Source organism: Onychomys torridus, chromosome 22, assembly GCF_903995425.1.
Source record: "Onychomys torridus chromosome 22, mOncTor1.1, whole genome shotgun sequence".
NCBI lineage: Eukaryota > Metazoa > Chordata > Mammalia > Rodentia > Cricetidae > Onychomys > Onychomys torridus.
Window position 1 is genome coordinate 34,595,617 of NC_050464.1, and position 23,769 is coordinate 34,619,385.

The 23,769-nt window shown below is 51.1% G+C and overlaps 1 protein-coding gene across 1 annotated transcript; it reads right to left on the reverse strand.

Moving 5' to 3' along the window:
- Positions 1–325: 325 nt before the first annotated feature.
- Hrk (harakiri, BCL2 interacting protein) lies at positions 326–19,369 on the reverse strand. Its single transcript, XM_036172371.1, has 2 exons — positions 18,964–19,369; positions 326–3,107 (listed from the first exon to the last, which is right to left on the reverse strand). Exon 1 carries the CDS (start codon positions 19,307–19,309, stop codon positions 19,031–19,033), a length of 279 nt encoding a protein of 92 aa, XP_036028264.1. The 5' UTR covers positions 19,310–19,369; the 3' UTR covers positions 326–3,107; positions 18,964–19,030.
- Between the last annotated feature and the right edge of the window lie 4,400 nt (positions 19,370–23,769).

Sequence of the window (23,769 nt, forward strand, 5' to 3'; positions counted from 1 at the left end):
ATTCCAAGGGAGATGGAACCCCAAACTTGAACAGAGCTCTTGCTTGTTGAGGATGAAGTAAAGGAGAGACACTTCCAGAAGGGAATGGACCTACTCTGGAAGGCTTCAGTCCCACAGGCTCCAGGGCCCTCACCCTCAGAGAGCAGGCAGCAGCTTTTGGACCCAGGTGGCAGATAGCGCCTCATCTTCTCACACAGCCAGCTCCCTAGCAATGATCTCAGAGGCCTCTTAGGCTTTGCATGGACACATACCATGCACACACACACACACACACACACACACACACACACACACACACACTGCTGAAACCCAGCATGAGGTCTTTTTAAAATTTATTTCAAAGCCTCTCTCCCCCTCTTTCCCTCTTCACAGACTCTGTGGAGAGGGAAATCAAAATCAATGCTCCTTGGCAGCCAGGGGAAGCAGGGGATAAAGGGAGGGATGGTGCCAGCACTTCACACACTGTGGAAGTTTTGGGTTTTTTTTTTTCCGTTTTTTTTTTTTTTCTTTTTCTTTTTGTAGTAACACCGTCAACAGAAAGCCCATCCCTCTATCTCATGCAGTCCAAGTAACACCACATCAGAAACAGTGGGGACCAGAGAGACACAGCTAGCATGCTTCAGTATCCTAATACAAATGTCCATCAAGAAGTCAAACCTCATATAAAAACAGCATTTAAAAACAACCCCCATCAAATTTGGGGCAGTGGAGAAGAAGCGCACTCAAATGAAAGGCGGCGGCGGTGGCGGCGTGCGAGCCAAGCCTCCCCACCCCACCCCCCAGATCCGATAAATATGTGGTTTCCATTACTACAGGAGAGTATTTACAGAGGACTTGGCTGAAAAGCTCCATTGGGAGGTCATGGGTGCCTGGGTTCTCTCAGCAACACAGCTTCATTGAAATGAAAATCACCGGATATGCCAACCCCTGTGTTTGGAGTTCACATCCTCCAGGGAGATATCGTACGCTAACAGGCAATGTCAGGCTCAAAAACAAAACACAAAAAAAGGGAGGTATTCTCTGACCTCTCACCCTTCCGCTGGGTTTCTCTGGGGTCAGCATGTCCCCACTGCCATCTTGACAATATCTCTTTAAAGGGACTGACATTTGTGATTTCCACTGCAGCAAGCACCTTCCCTGGAAATACAGTGCTTTGCAAGGGCTCTGTTCCTTGCTAGGAAAGGAACTAAATACAGAGAGTGTTTTCCAGATCATTCTGGTACCCTCTATGTCATTCCGGCTTGGCGAGGGTATGGCCTGCTGCCTGCTGCCTCCCTGCCAAATAAGCTATTTATTTTCCTTTGCCGAGTTCAGTTCTGGCAGCTAAAGGGGGGCGGTGGGGGGGACATTGAGTTCTCAGTTGCGTTTTCTTTAATAGGATATTTAGAGAAATATAAGGCATGGATTCAATATGGAGAAGGGGGAAAACAAACTGGGGGAGTGTGCACTTTAGGACCTGGTCACGCTCAGCATAGTTGGCAGGACCATTTCCCTTGTAGCCCTGTGCACCCTAATAACTAATGCTTCCTAGCAGACCCCCTGATCCCCAGGCACCAGACAAGTGACCTTGCAAATCCAACCAGGGGAAAGTGACTGTCCCCTGGCAGGCAGTGTCCCAAATGCCTGATGTCAAGACAGGAGGCTCAAGAGTGGAGGTCAGCCTGGGCTCAAGGGTCAGACCTTGTCTCCGAAATTTAAAACGGGGGGAAAAAATCAAAAATCAGACCCACAGCAGGCTCCCTCACCATCTCAGCCATGAAGACTGCAGCGGAGGTAATAAAGTATCCGTGCAGAGGAATAATACCTGTTTCTGTTGGGAAAAAAAGATTTCTTTTAATGAAAGCAAAAGTTAATCATCACTCCTGAAGCAGTAAGCCTTTGCAGCCAAATATCAGTCAGGCGCACAGCTTCATTTTATATATATTTATATATTTATATTTATATTTATATTAGCCCTTCTAGAAACTTCTGAAAACAGTAGCTTATCCTATGTGTGTTTGGGGAGCAGGGGAATCGGACATTTCATTTAAAAGGTCCGCTCCCCCTTCCCTAACATCCCCTGCTTATAAATCACACTCCATCAGAATGTAGCCATTTCTTGGCTCTTTAATCTATAAAACCTAAGCCCTGAATCCCCTCAGGAAGTGGGGGAGGCCACAGCAATCTCTCGGGGGTACTGCTACAGGGGGGAGGGGGGACTGCCATCTCCTAGGCAGCTTCTGTATCCTGGCTCCCCCCTCCTCCCTCCCAGGCACGCAGGAGGGTTGCTCCTAAGCCCCAGGGAGCATCCCCCCCCCCACATAGAGAGACTCTCCAGTGGTACTTTTGTCACTTGGCCCTTAAAAAAAAAAAAAAAAAAAGACTATATCCAAAGAGCAAAATAGAAACCTGTCATCCCCCGGCCATCCGGGTCTGTCACTAAGACTCTGGCCATGCCAAGGACACACTTAGCACCAAGAAAATTTGAAGTGAAGCACCCACACACGCCAGATAGGTAGGAAAAGAACATGACATCCCGTTTCTCTGGCTGGGACCGACCATGAGAATCCAGAGAGCTGTCTAGACAGGGACAGAGACAGAGAGAGAGAGAGGGTAGGACATGTCAAGAAATGGAGGCTGACCCCAACAACACGGGACCCACATGCCCTCCGTCTTCATCCATTTCGCCTTTGGTGGAGCTCTCACATCTCGCCAGCATCTGTGCTGGGCACTTGGTCCATGCTGAGGCTGATCCCACTGGTCCATGTGAGTTTCTCAGCCCACACACAGCAGTAAGCATCTCTCTCCCCTGCTGCCCCAGACATTACAAAGTCTCAAAGTCTTCACATTGCAAGGTGTGGAAAGGGGAGGGACCACGTCCCCCGCAGGCATGCACAGATACGGAATTTTGAATTTTCTTTTTGTGTGTATGTATATATATATATAGCTATATGTAAATAGCATTGGGGTGGCTATCTCTGCAGCTGGACTTCCTGAGGGCTTCCTCAGTCCGTTTCCACCATCAGCTCTGGGTGGGTCTTTCCACTCCGATTCCTTCCAAGCTCCGGGCTCCCCCCACTCAGGAAAACGGGAACCAGCTTCCTCCAAGGACACAGGGTTTCGCCAACCTGTGGAAATAAAGATTTGTTTTTCTGTCAGTGCAGTCGGCTTCCTGGGTGATGTCAGTGCAGAAGGGGAGGGGGAGAGGGGGAGAGAGGGATTTGCAACACAAAGCTCTGACTGGGAAGGAAAGGGCTCCCACAAACTGGGCCAGGCTCTTCTCACAGTCCCAGAGGCTCTGTCCATGTGGCAGTAACAGCCTTCCTTACCTGAGTGCACAGACCATACCACCCACACACCTGCTTTCAGACCTGTACATTTGCATGGGCACCATCTGTGACTAGAAACAGAATTTGAGCCAGGCGTGGGAGCACATGCCTTTGATCCCCGGACTCAGAGAAGCAGAAGCAGGCAGATCTCTGTGAGTTCAAGGCCAGCCTGGTCTACACAGTGAGTTCCAGGATAGCCAGAGCTACATAGAGAAACTCTACATAGCCTAGCATGCAAGAAACATCTGGTTCCATCCCCAGCACTGCAGTAAATCATACATGGTCTTGCATGCCTTGGAAGGTGGAAGCAGGAGGATCAGGAGTATAAGGTCATCCTTGGCCAGTCCCAGAAACTAGGAAGTTCCAGGTGAGTCCGTGTGATGACATAAGACCCTGTCTGGGGGTGAGGAGGGGTGGGATGAATTGAATTTTGGCCCTGAAGGTAAGTGCCACTCTCTATACCAAAATTAAAAAGTTTATTAATAGGAATAGATAAATGACAGGTAGCTAGATGATAGGTAAATAATTGATAAATGATGGGTGTGAGGTAGGTAGGTCAGTAGGTAGGTAGTCGGTAGGCAGATAGATAATGAAAATCCAGAGGCTTATTATCCTTCCCTATTTGGAAGCAGCCTATTCGTCTGCTTGGCTCACACCTCCATCTCCCCATGTTCCAGACAGAGCTGTGGATAGTCTAGTTTTCTCACTCATCCATTCATGCACACACACCCCCAGAGCCCTGTGCTATGAACCACTGCTGTATTCATTTCCCGTGTGAAGTTCCAACACCACTAGGGGCAGGGTGTGTGTGTGGGTAGCTCTTATTACCTCTCTCCTGAAGAGCAGGTGCAGTCTGGGGAAACATGGGCTACAGCAGCCTGAGGAGAGGCAGCACATAGGCACCCAGAGAGAGAGATCCCTACTGAGAATCAGATTCCAAAGAACTAGCCAGGATACAGTGGGGCTTTTGGGGCTGAGTATGGGGGAGGAGATAGAGCTAGCAAGCCAGTGAGCAAGCACATGCCCCAAACGTCAAAAACAAGTGCCCAGTAAACACTGCCTGCTCCAGTGAGGAGATTGTCTGATGGAGGCTGGAGGCAGCACCAACCCATTGGTATAAACCCAAGTTGTTAGAAGACAGTTTGTTAACATGACTATTTAGCAAAACAGGAATAGCAGGCTCCCTCTTGGGTTGTAGTCTCCCCAGAAAAGGGTTCTTGATGCATTTTACCAGAACCAGGCAAGAGTTCCCTCTGGTGGGACAGGCCTCAAATGCAACTGTAAAGTGGTTGGTTGCTGGCATAGCGGTCATGCCACTATTGCCCTAGAGGCTAAAACACTGAAAATAAGTGATGGTGGAGTGCTCACCGCCCCCTACACACACACATGGGGACACGTATCACAACTCCTCAAAGGACCAGGAGACATCACCAAAGGGGGTCGGAAAGAACATAAGAGCTGTGGGGTGAGAGAATGTGTATCAAAAAGATATCTTGTGGACATGACATGGCCGTCGGACTCCTGGCAAGACTGAGCCCATCAACATTTCGTCATGGATGGGGAAGGGACTTGGGGGTCCCCACCCATCCCAGAGGGACTCCTGAAGATGGACACTTGTGGGAAGGCGTCACTGTCTTTAGTGGTGTAGCCACAGATAGCCTGTCAATGTTCCACGGAGAAGCTTCCCGCCCACACTCGGGCTGGTCAGTCTAATTAAATTCAGTGGGACCATGGATTTCAAGAAGACCTGGAGATGGGAGGAGACCTTGTTGAGAGGAAGGGTGTCAGTGGGAGGAGGAGGGGAATGAGGGAGGAGAACTGGGGGTAAAAATATCTAAAGCTCATTATGTAAATATTTGAAACTACCAATGAAAAGATACAGGGAAAAACTCATGCACAGACATTCATAGCAACACACTTCAACAGGCGCAAACACCCAAATGTGCATCAGAGATGAATGGCTTAAACACAATGTGGTATGCTCAGGCCGTGGAATATTATGTGGCCATCAAAAGGGAATGAATGACCGATTCATACACAAGATGGGATCAAACTTGAAAATGTTGTCTAAGTGTAAGAAACCAGGAAGAAAATGAGAAATAGCATATCATGCATTTATATGAAGGATTCACCAGAGGAGGCATTTCTTTAGACACCAAGAGCAGAGTGATGGTTGCTTAGGGATGTGAGTAAGGGGATGTCCTGGGGAGTCATTGATCATGGACACTTTCTTTTCTGTTTGCTGTTTGTTAAGACAAGATCTACCAAGGTAGCCCAGGCTGGCCTAAAACTCACAATTTTCCTGTCTCCACCTCTCCAGTACTAGGATTTGAGGTATGCACAGCCACACCTGGAAGATTCCAGAAGGGAAGGTGACATAGGTTATCAGAGGAGACACAGACAGGAAGAATGCACTCAATAGTTGTTGAGAGAAAGCCCACAGATCTTTATTTCCTGACTGGAAAAAGTCCTGAATGTTGGTGGGTATCTGTGGTGTCTAGCTTCCTGATGAGTGTGGCCAGCAGGGGACACAGAGACCTTAGACCCTGGATACTTCCTCTTCAGGGGACTTCTCACTGGTCACAGACCAGAAAAACCCAGCTCCAGCCTCACTCTGCCCTGTTCAGTAGAGTGGTGACAGCCCCCCTCTATTGCCAGCCTCGGGGCCCCACATCATTCTAAGCCCTGTTCACATCTCTGTCTTGAACCCTTGTCAACCTCTCCTCTGATGACTCAGGTTGGGGCTAGTCTCTGCCTCTTCCCTGGACAAGGGACTGATGCCCATCCGGCTTCATGGCGCTGAGTCAAACACACAGTCCCCACAGTCCACATCAGTGGGACCCAAATTGGTGATTTCACACTATAGACTTGCTTAGGCATTGGCAGAAGATTCCTTGCCACCCATCTGTTAATACCCTCTCCCCACAAGGAAGATGTGCACACTCTCCTGGGGCCATCAGTTGGCTCAACTGATACACACACCTGACTTAGTTTATGAAAACTAGCTTTGATTGGTTCCTGAGTGGGATGGAAATTGGCAGAGTCCACAGCAGTAATGGAGACAGAGGGTGGGGGTCCTGTGGCACACCTGTAATCCCAGCACTCAAGAGATGGAGGCAGGAGAATGGAGCAATGGAGAGAGTGGCAGGAATACTTACGGGTACCTACTGTGTTGTAGAGTGTGCTGACTATGTGCTAAACATTGCACTAAAGAAGGGCAGGTTCCCTTGATTTGCCTTTCAGTATTACCAGGGAAGGCATGACAGGTCAAAGGCAAATGCTTGTGGTGGTTTAAATGAGAAATGCCCCCGCCCCCATCGCTCACATTTGAACACTTCATCACCAAATGATGTTTATAGCTTAGAAATCAGGATTGGGCTCTGTGTTGACTAGCTCTTGTCAATGAAACACAAATTAGAGTCGCCTGAAAGAGGGAATGTCCGTTAAGGAACTGTGCCCACTAGATTGGCCTGTAGCAAGCCTGTGATGCATTTTCTTGATTGATGATTGATGGGGGAGGGCCCAGTCCAATGTGAGCGGTGCCACCCTGGTCAGGTTATTCCTAGATTATATAAGAATCCAGGCTGAGCAAGCTAAGGTGAGCAAGCCAGTAAGCAGTGCTCCTCCATGGCCCCTGCATCAGTTCCTGCCTTCAGGTTCCTGCCTCAAGTTCCTGCCTTGGCTTCCTTAAGTGATTAGGCTACAAGGTATAAGGTGAAATAAACCCTCTCCTCCCCAAGTTATCACAGTAACAGAGAAGCAGATGGGGCAAGCCCTACTCACCAAGGCAGCCTCCAAGAAAACCCAGCATGGTCTTCCCATCTATATAGGAAGGATCATGAAAGGGAACAGGGATTCAGACTGGGAGGAAACCTCACCAGAAAGCAACAGGAACTTGGGTTGCATCAGATGTTAGTGGAAGGGAAGACAACCATGGCTTCCGGCAAGCCGCTTTCAAAACTGTCACCCGTTGTGATCCCAAAAGAATGTAGGGTTTTTTTTGTTTGTTTGTTTTTGGGGTTTTTGTTTTTGGTTTTCTGTTTTTGTTTTTGTTTTGTTTTGTTTTGTTTTTGTTTTGTTTTGTTTGTTTGTTTGTTTGTTTTTAAGTAGCCAGCAACTGGGCTGACTTGCCTGTCCTACCTGGAAATCACTGAGCATGGAAGGAATCTCAGGGTTCCCAGATCTGTCGGTCAGCTTTTGGTCACCGGAACAAAATATCGGAGGTAATTATCAAGGTGGAGGGTTTTACTTTGGCTGGCTAATTGGACTTCATTGCTTGGAGGCTGGGATGTGGGTTACTGCAAAGGAAGTGAAAGAGAGGAAGAGCCCGGGGTCCCAATATCCTCAAGGGTACCCCTACAGTGACTGGAAGACCTTCTACCAGGCCCCAACACTTAAAGGGTCTACCATCTTGAGGTAGCACAGTAGCCTAAAACCAGTCCTTTAAACACTCCACCTTCGCCTTCAGGGGGGGATGCATCCAAGCCACAGCCCGGCAGCTGCCAAAGGGACCCGCTCTAGGGCCTGTTTAATCACTGTTTATAGAGTGATATCCACAGAGACATGAGCCCCAGAAACAACTGGGTGTGCCAATAATGAGCACGTGTCCCTCACACTGTAGTCCCACGTGACAGAGTCCCACAGTGAGGGGTTGGCCTGGGTGTGCATTTTTTTTTTTTTGAGGGTTGCAGATCTCACCTATAGGAAAGATATGCCCAAAGACCCACTTCCAGCAGCTTGATCTGTCTTCACAACAGTCATTTAAAAGGACTTAAAATTATGTTTCCCCAACAGAAGGTTGGATTGGCAAAGTAAACCACATGTGGATTAGAAAGATGTAAACCGGGGCTGGAGAGATGTCTCAGTGGTTAAGAGCACAGGCTGTTCTTCCAGAGGACCTGGGTTCAATTCCCAGCACCCACATGGCAGCTCATGACTGACTTCCTGTAACTCCAGTTTCAGGGGATCCAACGTCTTTACACAGACATACACACAGGCAAAACCATAAATGCACACGAAATAAAAATAAACAAATTATAAAAAAAGAAAGACATAAACCGAGATGGGCCGAGGTGGTGCACGCCTTTAATCCCAGCACTCAGGAGGCAGAGGCTGGTGGGTTTCTGTGACTTCCAGGCCAGCTGAATCCTGTCTCAAAAAAAGACAGACAGACATCAACTGAATGGTGCTAGAGCTGAGCTGGGGCTCACTGGACTAACAAGGCCCTGGCTTCCATCTCCAACACCACAAAAAGTGAACGAACATGCGGAGACAGAGCAATGGGTGTGGTTCTGAACTGAAGACAGTGGAGGGTTAAATGTTAAGGTCCTTTTCACCTTTAGTGAGTACGTGCGCGCGCGCACACACGCACACGCACACACACACACACACACACACACACACACACACACACACCATCCTTTATCTGACCGGCTTAGTATTAAAGTGGTGTCGGGGAATATGGGAGCTGGAGAGATAGATGTCTCAGTGGTTAAAAGCAATGGTTGCTCTGCTAGAGAACTCATGTTCAATTCCCAGCTCCCACATGGCAGGCAGCTGACAACAACCTTGAACTCCAGTTCCAGGGGGAATCCATCACCCTCTTCTGGCTTCTGTGGGTACCTCACACACATGGTGCATAGATATGCATGCTGGCAAAACACCCATACACATAAAAATAATAAAAAATATTCAAAAAATATTTAACTTTTTTAAATTAAAAAGCCAAGGGGTGTGTGGAAACCTAACTGTAATTCCTGTGTTTAGAAGGCAGAGACAGGGTGTCCTCAGAGCAAACTGGCCAGGCAGACTAGCTGGAACTGGTGAGCTCTGGGTTCATGTGCACCCTGCCTGAGGTGGAGAGATGACACCCAACATTAACCTTGAACCATCAAGTGCACACAGGTGAATTCACACACACACACACACACACACACACACACACACACACACACACACACAGTGTTTTAGAGTTCATATTTTCAGCTTAGGGATGCTCAAATTGTCCAGCTAGACGCAGGCAGCTAGGTGACAAGTATGATCTAATACACATGTGTATAATTTGGCAGAAGGACAAGATGATATGTTTCAAATCTCCTCTGCCTAGAAGGGGATTAAGGTTAGTTCTGCCTGGGATGTTTAATGTGTATTTACTAACAGTCTGTCTTTCTTTCTTTTCCTTTCTCCTTTCTTTTTCTTTCTTTCTTTCTTTCTTTCTTTCTTTCTTCCTTCCTTCCTTCCTTCCTTCCTTCCTTCCTTCCTTCCTTCCTTCTCTCTCTCTCTCTTTTGTTTTTTTTTTCAAGACAGGGTTTCTCTGTGTAGCCCTGGCTGTCCTGGAACTCGCTCTGTGGCAGGCTGGCCTTGAACTCATAGAGATCCGCCTGCCTCTGCCTCCCAAGTGCTGGATTAAAGGTGTGCACCACCGCTACCAAACTTTTTCTTTCTTATCTACCATTCGGTCTCCGAAGCCCAGCACGATGCTAAAATCTAATTCTGCCGCACACTGGCGAACAAGGGAGCACGCCAGCTCCCGGCGGCTTGGTGTGGACCCAGTCAGATGGCAAAAGCACTCCTAGTGCAGGGATTTGAAGGAAAGCTCTTTGGGGCAGCATCCTTGAAAGATCACACTAGTGGGTTCTCACTTCAGTCTCGATCTCAGTTTTCATGCTGGAGGCTGAGGGGAGCTAATGGGACCGAGAACCCTCTGGGAAAAGTGTCTGCTCCCCTTAGCCTGGCCCCTGCTATCAATCATTAGGTGTCAACATAGCCTATGAGGTGACTGACTTCTTTAGTGTCTGAGGAGACTAAAGTACTATAGTGCCTTCCGCTGCCACACCTAACAACTGACTTTCAGAAGGGCTAGCTCAACACAGGATCAAGCCCAAATAAACTGGGCATTCTTTTCTCTTTTTGAGGCAGGGTCTTGCTCTGCTGCTCAGGCTAGCCTCAGACTCCTGTCTCAAGCAATCCTCCTGCCTCACATTCCTGAGCATAGACCACACCTGCGAGCCACCAAGCCCAACCAGGACAGACGCAGACTGACCAATAAATATCAGGACGGTTGTGTCCGTATGTGCTACATGTTATAATACGGATGTGCTTTGACAAGACAGTGTCACGTCTGAGAACTATGCCTTCTGCTTGGAAGATGTTCAAACAAAAATGTTCACTGTGAGCTGGTTTCTAGGGTTACAAAGTGGGAAAGGGTGGAAGTCCACGGGGGAGGGAGCTAGATAGAGAAGCAGTGATTCATGCATTAGAAGGGCTGATGCCCACCTTCCAGTGCGCATGGGGGCTAGATCTCAATGGATGAGCTCAGATGCTTAAAGTGGGATCCTCACAGGTGTGCGTGGGCCTGGAGGGAGGGCTGCCAGAGAGGGGGGGGCTTCCAGGTGGAGGGAGGGCTGCCAGGGAGCCCCCCCACACAGGTGTGCACTGAAACTCACTGAGCCCCCTAGAGTAAGCCAGGATGAACTGTGATGTTGATGGGTTTGTAACCCACATACCTCTGTATGTAGGGGTCTTACTGCCATGTGGGCATAGAGAACGTCACTAAAATTTCGCATACTTTCAAGAAAAAACTGGAAACACGGGTTTCTGCAGGAGGACACCTGCTTTGTAAGTGTTGCAGGAAAATCCCGAATCCAGCGCAGCTGAGGCCCTGTTCCACATGGAGGTTGTCATGCTCAACCTGTGCTCTGAGGAACAACTAGCTGGTTTTTAAGCTTACCCCATTTTACCACCAGGGATTCCCTCTGGGCCTCAGTTTCCCCACCTACAAGGCACAGGAGTTGGATTGGATGGTATCTAATATCCTATTCGGGTCTGGATGTGGTCTAGAGAGTTGGTATGGGAAGAGGGTGTTGTCACAGCTCTTTTGAGAATTGGTTAAGACAATGGCTCCTCTCCCAGATAGACTGTAGCACATGAGTATGACGTCAGTCAGGTTTGCCGGGTCATTGCCAGGGACTTGCTGACTCCCCACAGCCATTCTCTGTTCTACACAGTGCTGGTGCTGGGGTATGGTGAGGGATGAAAGCACATGGTTGCTTGCTCCATTGTGAGGAGTTCAAAGGCAGCCTAAGCCAGCCTGGGAGTATGACCCACAGCACTGGCCATGCAGTCACTCTCTCAGCTTAGACCTGGTGACTTCAGCAGGCTGCTGAGTCACAGATAGGGGGACAGGGGAGAGCTAGCAGCTGCTTGAAATGGAAGATCAAAAAAGCCCTTAGGGTTCCTTCCCACGCCACGAATGTGGGCACACAGGCTGACCTCCACCCCAAAGAAAAGCAGCAGAAACCCAAACTGTCCATCTCCAAGGTGCACCCATGCCAGGCCACACACAACAGGTTAGATCTCCTGACACCAGACACAAGGGGGTGGCAGGGGAGGAATTTCACAGTTTGGGTGATGTGGGGCCAGGTCCTTGGTAGACAGGACCATCATTGTGATTCCAGTTCACAGAGGAGCACCCAGGGTCTGGAAGGTAAATGGATGTGCTTATGGTCACACAACTGGTAAATGGCAAGTAGAGGCTTTATTTGAAGCCAGCCTGACTCCAGGATTCATGTCCCCCAGCTGCTCCCCCTCAGGCATGAAGTATGGGTGAATATTCTTAATGGTGAAGTCAGAATCGATAAGTCCCGTGGTCTGCCAACAGGTGGGGTTTCTTTTGGGGTGTGTGTGTGTGTGTGTGTGTGTGTGTGTGTGTGTGTGTGTGTGTGTTGTGTATTTGTGGAGCCACGGGGTCAATGTTGGATGTCTTCATTTCCTCTTCACCTTAGTTTTTTGGGACAGGGTCTCACTGAACCTGACTGAGCTGCCAGTTTAGCTAGGTGGTCAGTGAGCTCCAGGGATCTGCCTGTCTCTGCCTCCCCAGCTCTGAGATTCCAGGCCTTTGTGCAAAGCCTGGCTTTTATACGGGATCCAAACTCAGGTCCTCATGCTTGGGTGGCAAACATTTCATTCACTGAGCTGTATTCCCAGCCCCTATAGGCTGTACTTTAAATCTGGGCTGGCTTTCAAAATGGCAGTTCTTCCGGAATCCATTTCATTGGGCTCAACACAGCCCCGCTAAAGATCAGAAGTCACTGCACTAAAAGCCATCTCCCCATTGCCAGCATGCTAGCATCCTCAATGGTTCATCAAGTCCAAAGCACTCCAGCCAAGATTGTATGATAGATATGATTCCTGGCCTGGGGATCAGGTAGGCTGGGAAACGCTCCAAGGCTTTAGGGACATGGCCCAGACTTGGAGCTATGTGTACTCCCCCATTGGCTAGAGGTGTAGAACATGAAGAACATTCCAGAGAAAGACAAGCACTGGGAGGCAGAGACGGGCAGATCTCTAGGAGTTTGAGGCCAGCGTGGTCTATATAGAGAGTTGCATGCTAGCCAGGGATACATAATGAGACTCCGACTCAAAAGAAAAGAAAGACAGATAAACAGAAAAGGGATGGGAGCCGCCAGCTCTAGAGTCAAGCTGACAGGCACATGATGTATTCAAGCTAGTGACAGGGATGACAGTGGTGGGGGACAGGAGTGAGTGGCAGTGTGTGTGTCTAGATTCTAGGTATATACTCATATCTTCTAGACCCAGAGTCTAGAAGGTTCCTTTGATTCTTTACCATGACTTCATATTTTCTAGACCATCTCTGTAACACACAAATGCTGACAAGCACTTCTGTACCAGAGTTCCACTCTTGAAAATTTGGCCATTTTTTTAAAAAAAGATTTATCTATTTATTATGTATACAGTGTTCTTCCCCCATGTATGCCTGCAGGCCAGAAGAGGGCACCAGATCTCATTACAGATGGTTGTGAGCCACCATGTGGTTGCTGGGAATTGAACTCAAGACCTCTGGAAGAATAGCCAGTGCTCTTAACCTCTGAGCCATCTCTCCATCCCATAATTTGGCCATTTTTAAGCTCTGTCTGTACATAGCAGAGCCACGGCATTCCTCACCACACCACAAACACCTGGACAGCCAACAGCAGTGGACAGGGAACACAAATGATTAAAAAAAATTTTTTTATATGGATCCCATATAAAAACCCTGGAGTATCACAAGGGCGGGCCAGCGAAATGGCTTAGTGGGTAAAGGTGCTTGTCACCAAGCTTGAGGGCCTGAGTTTGATCCCCTGGAGAGAACTGACTCCAGAAAGTTGGTGTCTGACCTCCACACCTAGGCTGTGGACACACACACACACACACACACACATACACATGAACACACAAATACACCATGTGGGCACACACAAACTTTTTTAATAAACAAGATATGGCTTCTGTGACCTCAGGGATTTCCAGTTCTTGGCCCTTTCTGTGCCCATAGTGCCTAGCAAACAGTGAGCATGAGGCAATCACCATTTCAGGGATGGGTAGAGCAGGTGCCTGGCACAGCCGAGGCTCTGGATTCCATCACCAGCCCCACAAAACTCTACCGATGAAGATGTGAATATCGGTCGAAAATAAGAGAAAGTGGCCGTGTAGGGGAAAAAAACAACTAGCCTGCTTCTTCATTCTGGGTGGATTTGTTTTCTCAGTGCATAGCTGTGCAGCAGGGACCAGCAAGTCTCAGGGGGTGTGGGGTGGGGGTGGGGGGAGCCGCTGAACAGCGCTGGGTCACACAAACATTTGAGCTGAGCAGAGGGGAACAGAAGCTTCTCCCAGGTAGGTTGGCTTTTCAAAACCTAGTGGTGGGATGTCTGGATCCACCTGGCTGCAACTGGAGCATATTTAATTACCCAGTGAAGCTGTTTCTACTGCCGCGGCTAATTCTGGTGCTCGTGGTCCTCTCTCTAGGCAAGTGAATAACTCTAGACAAGGACCAGCTTGGCCAGAAGGCCGCTGCTGTCCTGCACATCTGGCCCCTTCCCCAGAGTTCATCCTTAGCAGCTGTCCGCCTGCAGTGACCAATTCCCTCCTCTGCCAAGCCAGGAAGGAACCTGCTGGGAGGTACCTCCAGATTTAACCACTTAATCCCCAAAAGTGCCCTGTCTAGTTGGCAGGCCAGCCAGCCAGGGCCAGCCAGGGCCAGCCAGCCCAGAGTTAATTCATTCAGGCCTCCCCATTAGCTTCCTTGTAGCTGACCACTTCACTTCTGGGGCCCACCGGCTCCTCCTTTTTCTTCTTCTTCTGGTCCCAAAGCAGGAGTCTGCTGCCCTCCCCTGGCTCCCCTCTCCAAGACAGATTCCAGGGCCCCATTCCCTCTCTTCCTCCCTCCCCTCTGCCTCTTGAGGCACGCAGCTCCCAGCTCCCCCCCCCCTTACCACACAGCCTCTTTTGTTTCTCTCCTGTATCTCTAGGCCTTGACTGGGTTACCTCACCCCTTCCTCCTGGCCTCACCAGACCCCTAGATGCATTCTCCCACTCCTACCCTATTACCTTACCAGGTCCCCTCCTCCACTGCAGCTCCCCAGGCCAGGGGAAGAGGTGGCCAGCACCTCAAACTGGAAACTCCAGCTTGCCTTCATACTTTGCAAAGACTCAGGTAAATAAATGCCCTCTGCCTGAGAGCATCTTTCCCATTTTGAAAGGGATAAGAATGGCCCTGACCGTTTCAAGTTGAGTGAATTAAGAGCCAGGCCTGGCACTGGCCACTTCTGAATAGCTACTGTCATAGCACCTCCATCTTCCCTGAAAGAGGATGGATACCCTTTACAGGCAGCTGTGGCTCTTACCTGAGGTCACACTGCCATCAAAGGCCAGGTACCCCACTCCCATGCCAGGGATAGAACCCAGGAGTTTGCTCCTGCATGCTGAGCAAACCCTTGAGCACCGAGCCACATTTCCATCCCTTCTGGTCCCTAAACCTACCTCCTATATATGCAAACTCAGATAACTTTACCCATGTGTGCACATGCAGAGGACAGAGGTGGAGGTTACATGTCTTTATTGCTGCATCTTTTCCCCCCAGAGACTCCCCCTACACACACACACACACACACACACACACACACACACACACTCATACCTCATTTTAGCGAGGCTGGCTGGCCAGGATCACCTGTCTCTGCCTTCACTCCAGCTCTCGCTCCCTCTAGAGCATCATGCTACCTCACAGGGCATGTACACAGACCCAGGGGATCCAAACTTAGGTCCCCATGCTTGTACAGCAAGCACTTGACCTACGGATCCATCCACCAGCCTCCACTACCTGGTCCTTTATTATCACCATATTCTGTCATGAACTGACTTCCCAAGAGGGGTTGGTGGAAGGCTCAGTGGGTACAGGCATCACCAGCCCAGCCTGGCGACTTGAGTTTGCTCTCTCGGGACACATATAGAAGAAGGGAACCAACACCCTCTGACCTCTGCACTTGTGTGCCCACGAACAATGAATAAATAGGATAAAAATTAAAAATTTTCCAAAAGAATGCTGTGATCCGCCAGCAATGAGCATGGCAGAATGCGGCCTACGTTGCAAAGAGGGCCAGCTGATAAATGCTCAGTAATAGTCACGGTAGCACACGTCGAGAGCTATTTTGTTGTCACTTTGCTACCATGGTTGAATCCATGTTAAGCGCCTGCTCCATGATCCATCACCGAGCTACGCAGCAGCCCCGAGCCCTTACCGCCACCCGGGAGCAGTCAGCACTGTACATGCAACTCATCTAACTTTTACGTGTGCGGGAAGCTCAGTGCTCTGATTGCCTCCATTTTACAAACAGAAACACTGAGTCTCGGAGCTTGCTTGCTTTTTTTATTGGTAACTTTGAGGAAACAAGTGTTACTGGCTCACAGCTGGGGCTCAGAGCCAGATCGTTGGGACCAGGAACCCTGCTTCAAGCTAAGCCCCTAAAAGATTTGGAATGGTGTCCCCCAGTCCAACACCCTCACCCAGACACAGAAGGTAGGCATGAGCATTCCCATCCCCCACGCTGTGGAGAACACCCCACCTGCGGTACACAAAATTATCCTCACAGGTAGCTTTCTTTGCTCTAGCAAACTTGGGCAGACTAGGAAACGATGGGCTTGATCCTCTTGTCACGGGAGGAGATATGGAGCCCAAGTGGGGGGAAGCCACAACATGGGCTTCAGAGAGCGCAAGAGACCACCTGGAGGGAAGCGCTAGCATCTCCAGGGGTCAGGAGCACCAGAGAGGTGGGACCCCTGATGGGTGTGGCTGGTGTGTATGTGTGTGTGGGCGTGTGGGGGTGTGCAGCAGGCAGGAGAAGCTAGGAACTGGGGTGTGTTTGGAGGTCCCTGCCGTCAGGGTACAGCATGGAGCTTCCTCTGGGACAGAAACAGAGCTGGAGTAGGAAGAAAGTCAGTTCTGAGGTGACAGTTATCTTCTCCAGTACCCGGCACCTACACCGCACCAAGAAAATCCTCACCACCACCACCCCCCCTCCGAGCTCCAGTTTCTCAACTTCTCACCCTCGTCAGGGCGCAGACTGGAGTACCGGGTCCGCCTAGACCTCAGCATCTTTTTCGGGGTCCCTGAGCCCCCCAACTCCTGACATGCATGCACATTTGTACAGGCACACGCTCCAGCCCTAGTCCCGAGTCTTCGGCATCCTGGGTGGAAGGGCGCTAACAGAGCGCTTCTGCCATCCCGCCTGTCTCCCACGACGCCAGTCCACATCCCGGGCCCACATCCCGGGCCCCTTTCTATTAACCTTCTCTTCCCGTTGACTTTCTCTACTGCCCCCGCGCCCCCCTCGCGCCCCAACTGGGCAACCTGCTTTTCTCTCCCCAATTCATCGTCAATTTTTCCTTTCCTCTCTCTCCTCCTCTCTGCCTCCTCCCAAATTCCACATTTTGGGCATCAAATCTGTGGCTCCCTCAAAAATATTGATCCCACCCCCCCGGGATTCCGCGGCGGCGGCAGCAGCACTTTTGAAAGGAGGGACAGAAGGGAGCAGCGCATGGGACCTCCAGAGCCTGGAAATCGGGCTCAGGGCGCCCCGAAGCGACACTTCTCTTCGCCAGCGCCGGGGGCTGCACGAGCCCACGCGACATCTGTCGCCCGCGCTCCCGGCTCACACCCTGCTCACCCCCGCAGCTCCCCGGGCGCTGCCACCCCCCACGCTCCGGCTGCCGCCTCTCCCTGCGGCGCCGCGCCAGCTTTCCAAGGTGTCTGTGCGCCCGCGGGGCTAGGCTGGGATCGGCGCGCACGACGTCTCCGGGTTTCTGGTTACCTCACCTGTGGTCTTCACCCCCACTCTCGGAGGTCAGCCTAGTGCCCCCCATTCCTGTTCTCTGAATCCTCTCTACTCAGGAACCTAGAAAGGTGACCCAGACACTTCTACCTCCCCCCCCACCCCCAAACTAGCCTAGCACAACGCCTGGCACACAGCGAGTCCCCCTATCAAGGACCCACCTAGAGCCACTCGACATCAAACGTGAGGTGCTCGGCACCCACTCTGAACCCTGTGACCACCCGGAGCACACAGCAGGTTCCCACACCTCACACCGCATCTACTAGGGGTGACAGGAGGCCGAGCTCCAAACCGCGACACCTCGCGGTGAAAGGAGCCACGAAGTTACCCGGGAGATGGGACGCTGAAGCGCGCCTGCCTCGGGGATGGGGATGGGGACTAGCACCCAGCCGGTGAGAAACTTCCATGGGAGGGGATGGGGGTGGTGGTGGCGAGAGTCGTCACAAAGAATGAGGATTCACAAACTGCAGACGTGACACTCGATGGGGAGCGGGGAGCAGGGAGTTAAGAGCGGAGAGATGGAGACCTGGTCAAGCCTGGAGTGACCGTTGGCTTGGATGGGACTGGGGAGGGGGAGGCTTTTAGCTCTGTCCAGTGTGGTTCTACTCCGTGTGTTTACTGGGGCTGGTGACGATGGTGATGGTTTAAGTCCCTCTAAAGTCACTGTGCGAGAGAGGAAGGAGGGGGAGAGAATAGAGAGGGAGGAGAGAGTGGAGACACAACAGAGGGGGGAGAGGGGAGAGAGAGAAGGAGAGAGAGGGGAGAGAGAGACAGAGAGAGAGACAGAGAGACAGAGACAGAGAGAGAGAGACAGAGACAGAGACAGAGAGAGAGAGACAGAGAGAGAGAGACAGAGAGGAAGAGGGAGGAGAGGGAGAGAGGGAAAGAGAGAGGGGGAGAGAGAGAGAGGGAAGAAGAAAAGAAAGAGGAGAGGGAGAGAGAGGGAGGAAGGAGAGTGCAGACATAACCGAGGAGGGGAAGAGAGGAGAGCGAAAACATTGAAGAAAAGAGAAGACAGGACAGGGTGGAAAGAGAAGGGGAGAGAGAAGTGGGAAAGGAGAGAAAGAATCAGAGAGAGAGGAGAGTGAAGATCGGAGAGGGGAGCAGAGAAGGAGTGTTTGGGGGTGGTAGTGAAGAGTGAAGACAGAACCGAGAGAGACAAGCTGGGGGGGGGGCTGGGGAGGAAGGGAGGGAGGGAGGGAGGGAGAGAGAGAGAGAGAGAGAGAGAGAGAGAGAGAGAGAGAGAAAGGAGGAGGAGGAGAGAGAGAAAACGAAGAAGAGAGGAAAGAAAAAAAGGAGAGAGAGACGGGGTGGGGGGTGGGGTGGAGGGGACAGCGCGCAGCAGACGCTCCGGGGCTGGGCTGAGAAGGGACAGGGCAAGCCAAGAGGAGCGAGCCGCTCCCGGCGGTGGCGCCCTGGCTCCCGCCGCCGCGCTCGTTCTCCCTCCAGCTCCCCGGCTCGCCCGCTCTCCTCCTTGCCGGCCCGCGTACCTGTTGCTCGGTCCGGGCTGGGTCTCGGCTCCGGTCCCCCCTACCAAGAAGGCCCCGCGCGCGCCGCCTACGCGCTCCGCCTGCCGAGCAGCCAGGCCGCCAGCGCCGCCACCTGCGCGGCCGCGCACAGCCAGGGCCAGCGGGCGCGGAGCGCGGGCAGCAGCGCAGGCAGCGGGTCCCGGGGCCGCGCGCGGCGCCGCATGGCGCGTCGGTGCAGCTCGTCGCCCAGCGCCTGCAGCCTCAGCGCGGTCACCTGCGCCGCCGCCCAGCGCAGCCCGGGGCGAGCGTCGCCGCAACCGCACACGGCCGGAGGCCCGCGGCCGCGATGCCGGGGACACGGGCACATGGCGTGCGCGGAGGAGCCTCCCCGGACCCCAAGTTTCGCCCTGCGCCGCGCGTTTGTTGTGCTGACGGCGCTATTATTAATTAAAGTGTCACATGGTGGAGGGGGCGGGGAGGGCGCGGGGAGGGGGTTACATCATCCGGCCCGGGGGGGGGGGGGGGGGGGGAGTTGTGTGTGTGTGTGTGTGTGTGTGTGTGTGTGTGTGTGTGCAGGAGGAGAAGCCGAGAGGTAACTTTTAACCCTAGCGACGCCGACAAGGCGGGGACAGGCAGGGACGCGGGGCTTTAGGGATGCTGGCCCAAGGCGTCCACTGTCTCGATTCTCGGCCTGCGAGAGCTCCAGCTCGGACGCAGCCTCCGAAGCCAGCTCGGTGCACAGTGGGGATGATGCTCCAGCGAGTTCAGTGGTTATTTGAAAAGATCCCAGGGCTGTTGTGTGGCTTGGGTGGCGGGAGGCAGGGGGATTCCAGCCGACTTGCCCGGTTTCGGGGCTGACTCGGCACCTGTCAGCTTTTGGGTGGGTGCACACACTCCTGACATGCGTTCACACCCCCTTCTGGTGACCTGACCTAAGCACATCCCGGGGTGAGAGCCCGAAACCTGGAATGGAAGTGTGTGTGGGGGGGGATCGGAGCTGGAGGGGTTAGACTCCAACTCCAGGGAGCTGCCCTTGCATTCGAGTCCCCCACCCCCGCCCCACCCCCGCCCTGGGACCTTTCTAGAGAGAAGTTCTTATTGCCTGCTTGCCTTGTGAACATTATCTTTCCTAATGGGGTTATGGTTTGTAGCTGACCCTGTAAGACACTAGCTTGGCGCCTGGTGAGGGGACCTAACCTGAAGACCAATCTAGTTCCGCTCCAGCCTGGAAAGTATGTTGGGGAGGGTGAGGACTAGCTAGGGAGTTCTTGGAACTCTGTAGGGTGTCAGGGAGACACCCCCCCCACACACACACACACACATTGTCACATCCACTGGGATTTGGACCCGGAGGAGCAGGGAGGTGCCTCCAAGCCAGTGACTTCAGAACCTTCGAGACCCTTCAGGGTCGCCCCTTCAGACCTGCAGAGTATTGTCAAGGCCTGGTGAGGCCTTTGGTGCCTTGGAAAAGAGTTTTCATGACCATGAAGTTGGTGGAGTAGCACCTGACTGTAATCCTCCAGTCTCAGCACTAAAGAAGCAGAGGCAGGGGGATACAAGTTCAAAACCAACCAGGTTCACACAGGGGTTCCAGGCTAGCCAGGGCTACAGAGGGAAAACTTTATATTTTTAAAAAACCCAAAGAGGCAGGGATGACTCTGTGGCCGTTCAGTCCTGTGACTCCGTGTGATCCAAAGAGAAAACAGATACCCACAGTATGTCCTCTGACCTCCATATGCTTATTATGCTTTTATGTGTATGCACGCACATTAAATAAATAAATAAATAAATAAATAAATAAATAAATAAAATAGATAGGCAAATAAATAAATGTGAGTGTTGAAAAGAAAAAAAAAAAACAAACCAAAAGACATAAAACTATAAACTCACCTTTTTGTGATTTTTGTTGTTATTGTGACTGTTGGTTTTGTTTTGTTTTGCACAGGCCTGCTATACAGTCCAGGCTGGCATTTAACTTGAATCTCCCTTGCTTCATCCCCCTGAGTGTTGAGACGGCAGGTGTGTGTAACATGAATTGCTAAACGGTCTTATAATAATAATAATTAATAATAAATAATAATAATAATAATAATAATAATAATAATAATAATAATAATCTGGAGCCAGATATTGGGATGAATGCTGAAAGATCAGAGAGACAAAGGAACAAGCCACAGCCACATCTCACCTTGCCCACTCCACAGATCCTCTGACTGTTTGCTTCTGCATCCTCAATGGGAAGAACTTCTAGTTCCTGTCTCCTCATGCCTTATCTACCTTTCTCTGCCCAGCCATCGCATCCTGGGATTAAAGGCGTGAGTGCTTCCCAGCACTGGGATTAAAGGTGTGTGCCACCACTGCCTGGCTCTGTTTTCTCCCCTAGACTGAGTCAATCTCGTGTTGTCCAGGGTGGCTTTGAACTCACAGAGATCTAGACCGATCTCTGACTCCCGAGTGTTGGGATTAAAGGTGTGTGCCACCACTTCCTGACCTCGATGTTTAATCTAGTGGCTTGTTCTGTTCTCTGATCTTCAGGCAGATTTTATTAGAGTACACAGTATATCACCATGGGTGTGCAGTAACATGCTCAGCTTGGTTTATTTTCACCTGCATTATGGCATCTCCATTAGCAGCTTGGTGAGGTGGCACTCGGTGCTCAGCATAGCCACGTTCTGTGTGTTCTTGGTGGCTCTCATCTTCCCCCAGTCTCAGTTCATCTTCCCTAACAACCGCCTACACTGCCCAGCACCTTCCATGTCAGCGGGACGCCAAGGGCCTGGCCTGTGTTCCTACCAAGAATCTGTTGCTGCCCTGTTTCTAAGATGAGGAAGCCAAGGCCCCAGTCCATGAGGCCTCTTGCCCAAGATCGGGGTTAGTGCAAAGCCTGGCCCTGAACTAGGGCACCCCATCACAGGCACGAAGCCCTAGCCATGGTTAGACTGATAATACCTCCCTCCCAGGACCAGGGCCCAGACTAAATGAAAGAACTGTGTGCCAAGCGCCTGGCATGCAGTGGGCCCAAATAAACCTTAGTCCCCTCTGCTTCTGGCCAGAACCACTTCTCCATCTCCTGGGACTCCAGCTCCCTAATCCCAGCCATCCTTACGGAGGGCAGCTGAACCACTGCCCGAGTGTAGTGGTCCAAGATTGAAGATACAGTGTCTATTTAAAAAGCCCTTTGGATTTGAACGGTCCCCACCCCTCCCTTTTAATCTCCGTGCTTTTAACGGCTCACTTCATGGACATTAATTTTAATGGGACGATTATTGCCCTGTTTGGAAGCCTGCCCCTCGAAACGCGGGGCTCACAAGGAGGCACTGGGTTGGCTCCCAGCAGCGACGATGTTTTTTTTAAAAGCAGAGGGAGTACAGCTTTGGCTGTGGGGCTGAGAGGAGAGGAGAAGGGGGTTCTGAGGAAAGGCCTCTGTCTCCCCATTGCTGAATTAGTCTCTATGGTTGGCTCACACTGGGGTCTCTTTGCACTGGGGTCACTGGGAGGTTGGCCTTTAAAAATGTTATTCCCAGGGTTGGAGATTTAGCTCAGTTGGTAGAGCGCTTGCCTAGCAAGCACAAGGCTCTGGGTTCGATCCTCAGCTCTGGCAAAAAAAAAAAAAAGTTTTTCTCCCCCCTTTTATGTTCGTGTGTGTGTGTGTGTGTGTGTGTGTGTGTGTGTACATGTGACATGGAGTACATGTGGAGGTCCCAGGACAATTTACAAGAGTCAGTTCTTTCCTTCTACTATCTGGGGCTCGGAGATTGAACTCCAATTGTCAGACTTGTGGCAAGCACCCTCATCCACGGAGCCCCAAGATGGGCCCTTCTGAAGCATCCATTTCTTTAACTCGGAAGTAGCGATGATATCAGCATGGACCTCACAGGCTTGGGGATCTTATAAACCACCTCCATCCTCACTAGCGTGGAGCCTAGCATACTGCCTTCGTTTACTAGCATAGGCCTGTAAGTCCCTGCTACTCAGGAGGCTGAGGCAGGAGCATTGCTAGGACCTTTTGGGAAGACAGAGTGAATTCAAAGCTAACCTGGGCAACTTAGTGAGACCCTGTCGTGTTGGGTGTGTAGCTGGCAAATTCTTGTTGAGACGAAGACTGACAGGTTGAATGAGTGGCCATCTGACGGCTAACTGATAATGACTGAGCAGGTGGGTGGATGAATAAATGGCTGATGGCCTGAATCTCTGACTAATCTGAATGAATGAAAACATTTTAATTGGTCTTTTCCTCTTTAATGGACAAAGCGGGGTGGGCTGGAGAGAGGGCTCAGTGTTAAGGATTAAGCACATTTGCTGCTCTTCCAGAGGATCCAGGCTCGGTTCCTAGCACCTGTATCTGGCAGCTCATCACCACCTGTAACTCCAGGTCCAGGGACTCCAATGCCTTCTGGCTTCTACACAAATGAGGCGTATACTTACACACACACACACACACACACACACACACACACACACAGAGTCTAAAAAATTCAATGATGCATATGGGAATGTTATAAACAATGGCATACACATATGTATGTGTGTATGTATGTACACATGTGTGTGCATGTATGTGTGCCTGGCTTAGAGCATTCTCTTAACTCCTACAGAAACCAACACTGTTTTGGCTGGAAGAGGTTGTAAGTTCTTTTATTTGATTAAATACTCAGTCTGGTGTTTGGGAGCCAGGGAGCCTTTCCTTAGGTGTTTAAATGCACGTGGCTGTGTACAGTGGTAAATGAAGGGAAAGCTGTTGCCTTCCCGAAACAGCTGTCTTTCCAGAAGATATCTGTCAATGCCAAGTCCAGGTCTGATGCCAGGAGTCAGCTCACAGCACATGCG

Excerpts from the sequence above, each read along its gene's own strand:
- Hrk (XM_036172371.1), bottom strand. The coding sequence starts at position 19,309 with ATGTGCCCGTGTCCCCGGCATCGCGGCCGCGGGCCTCCGGCCGTGTGC.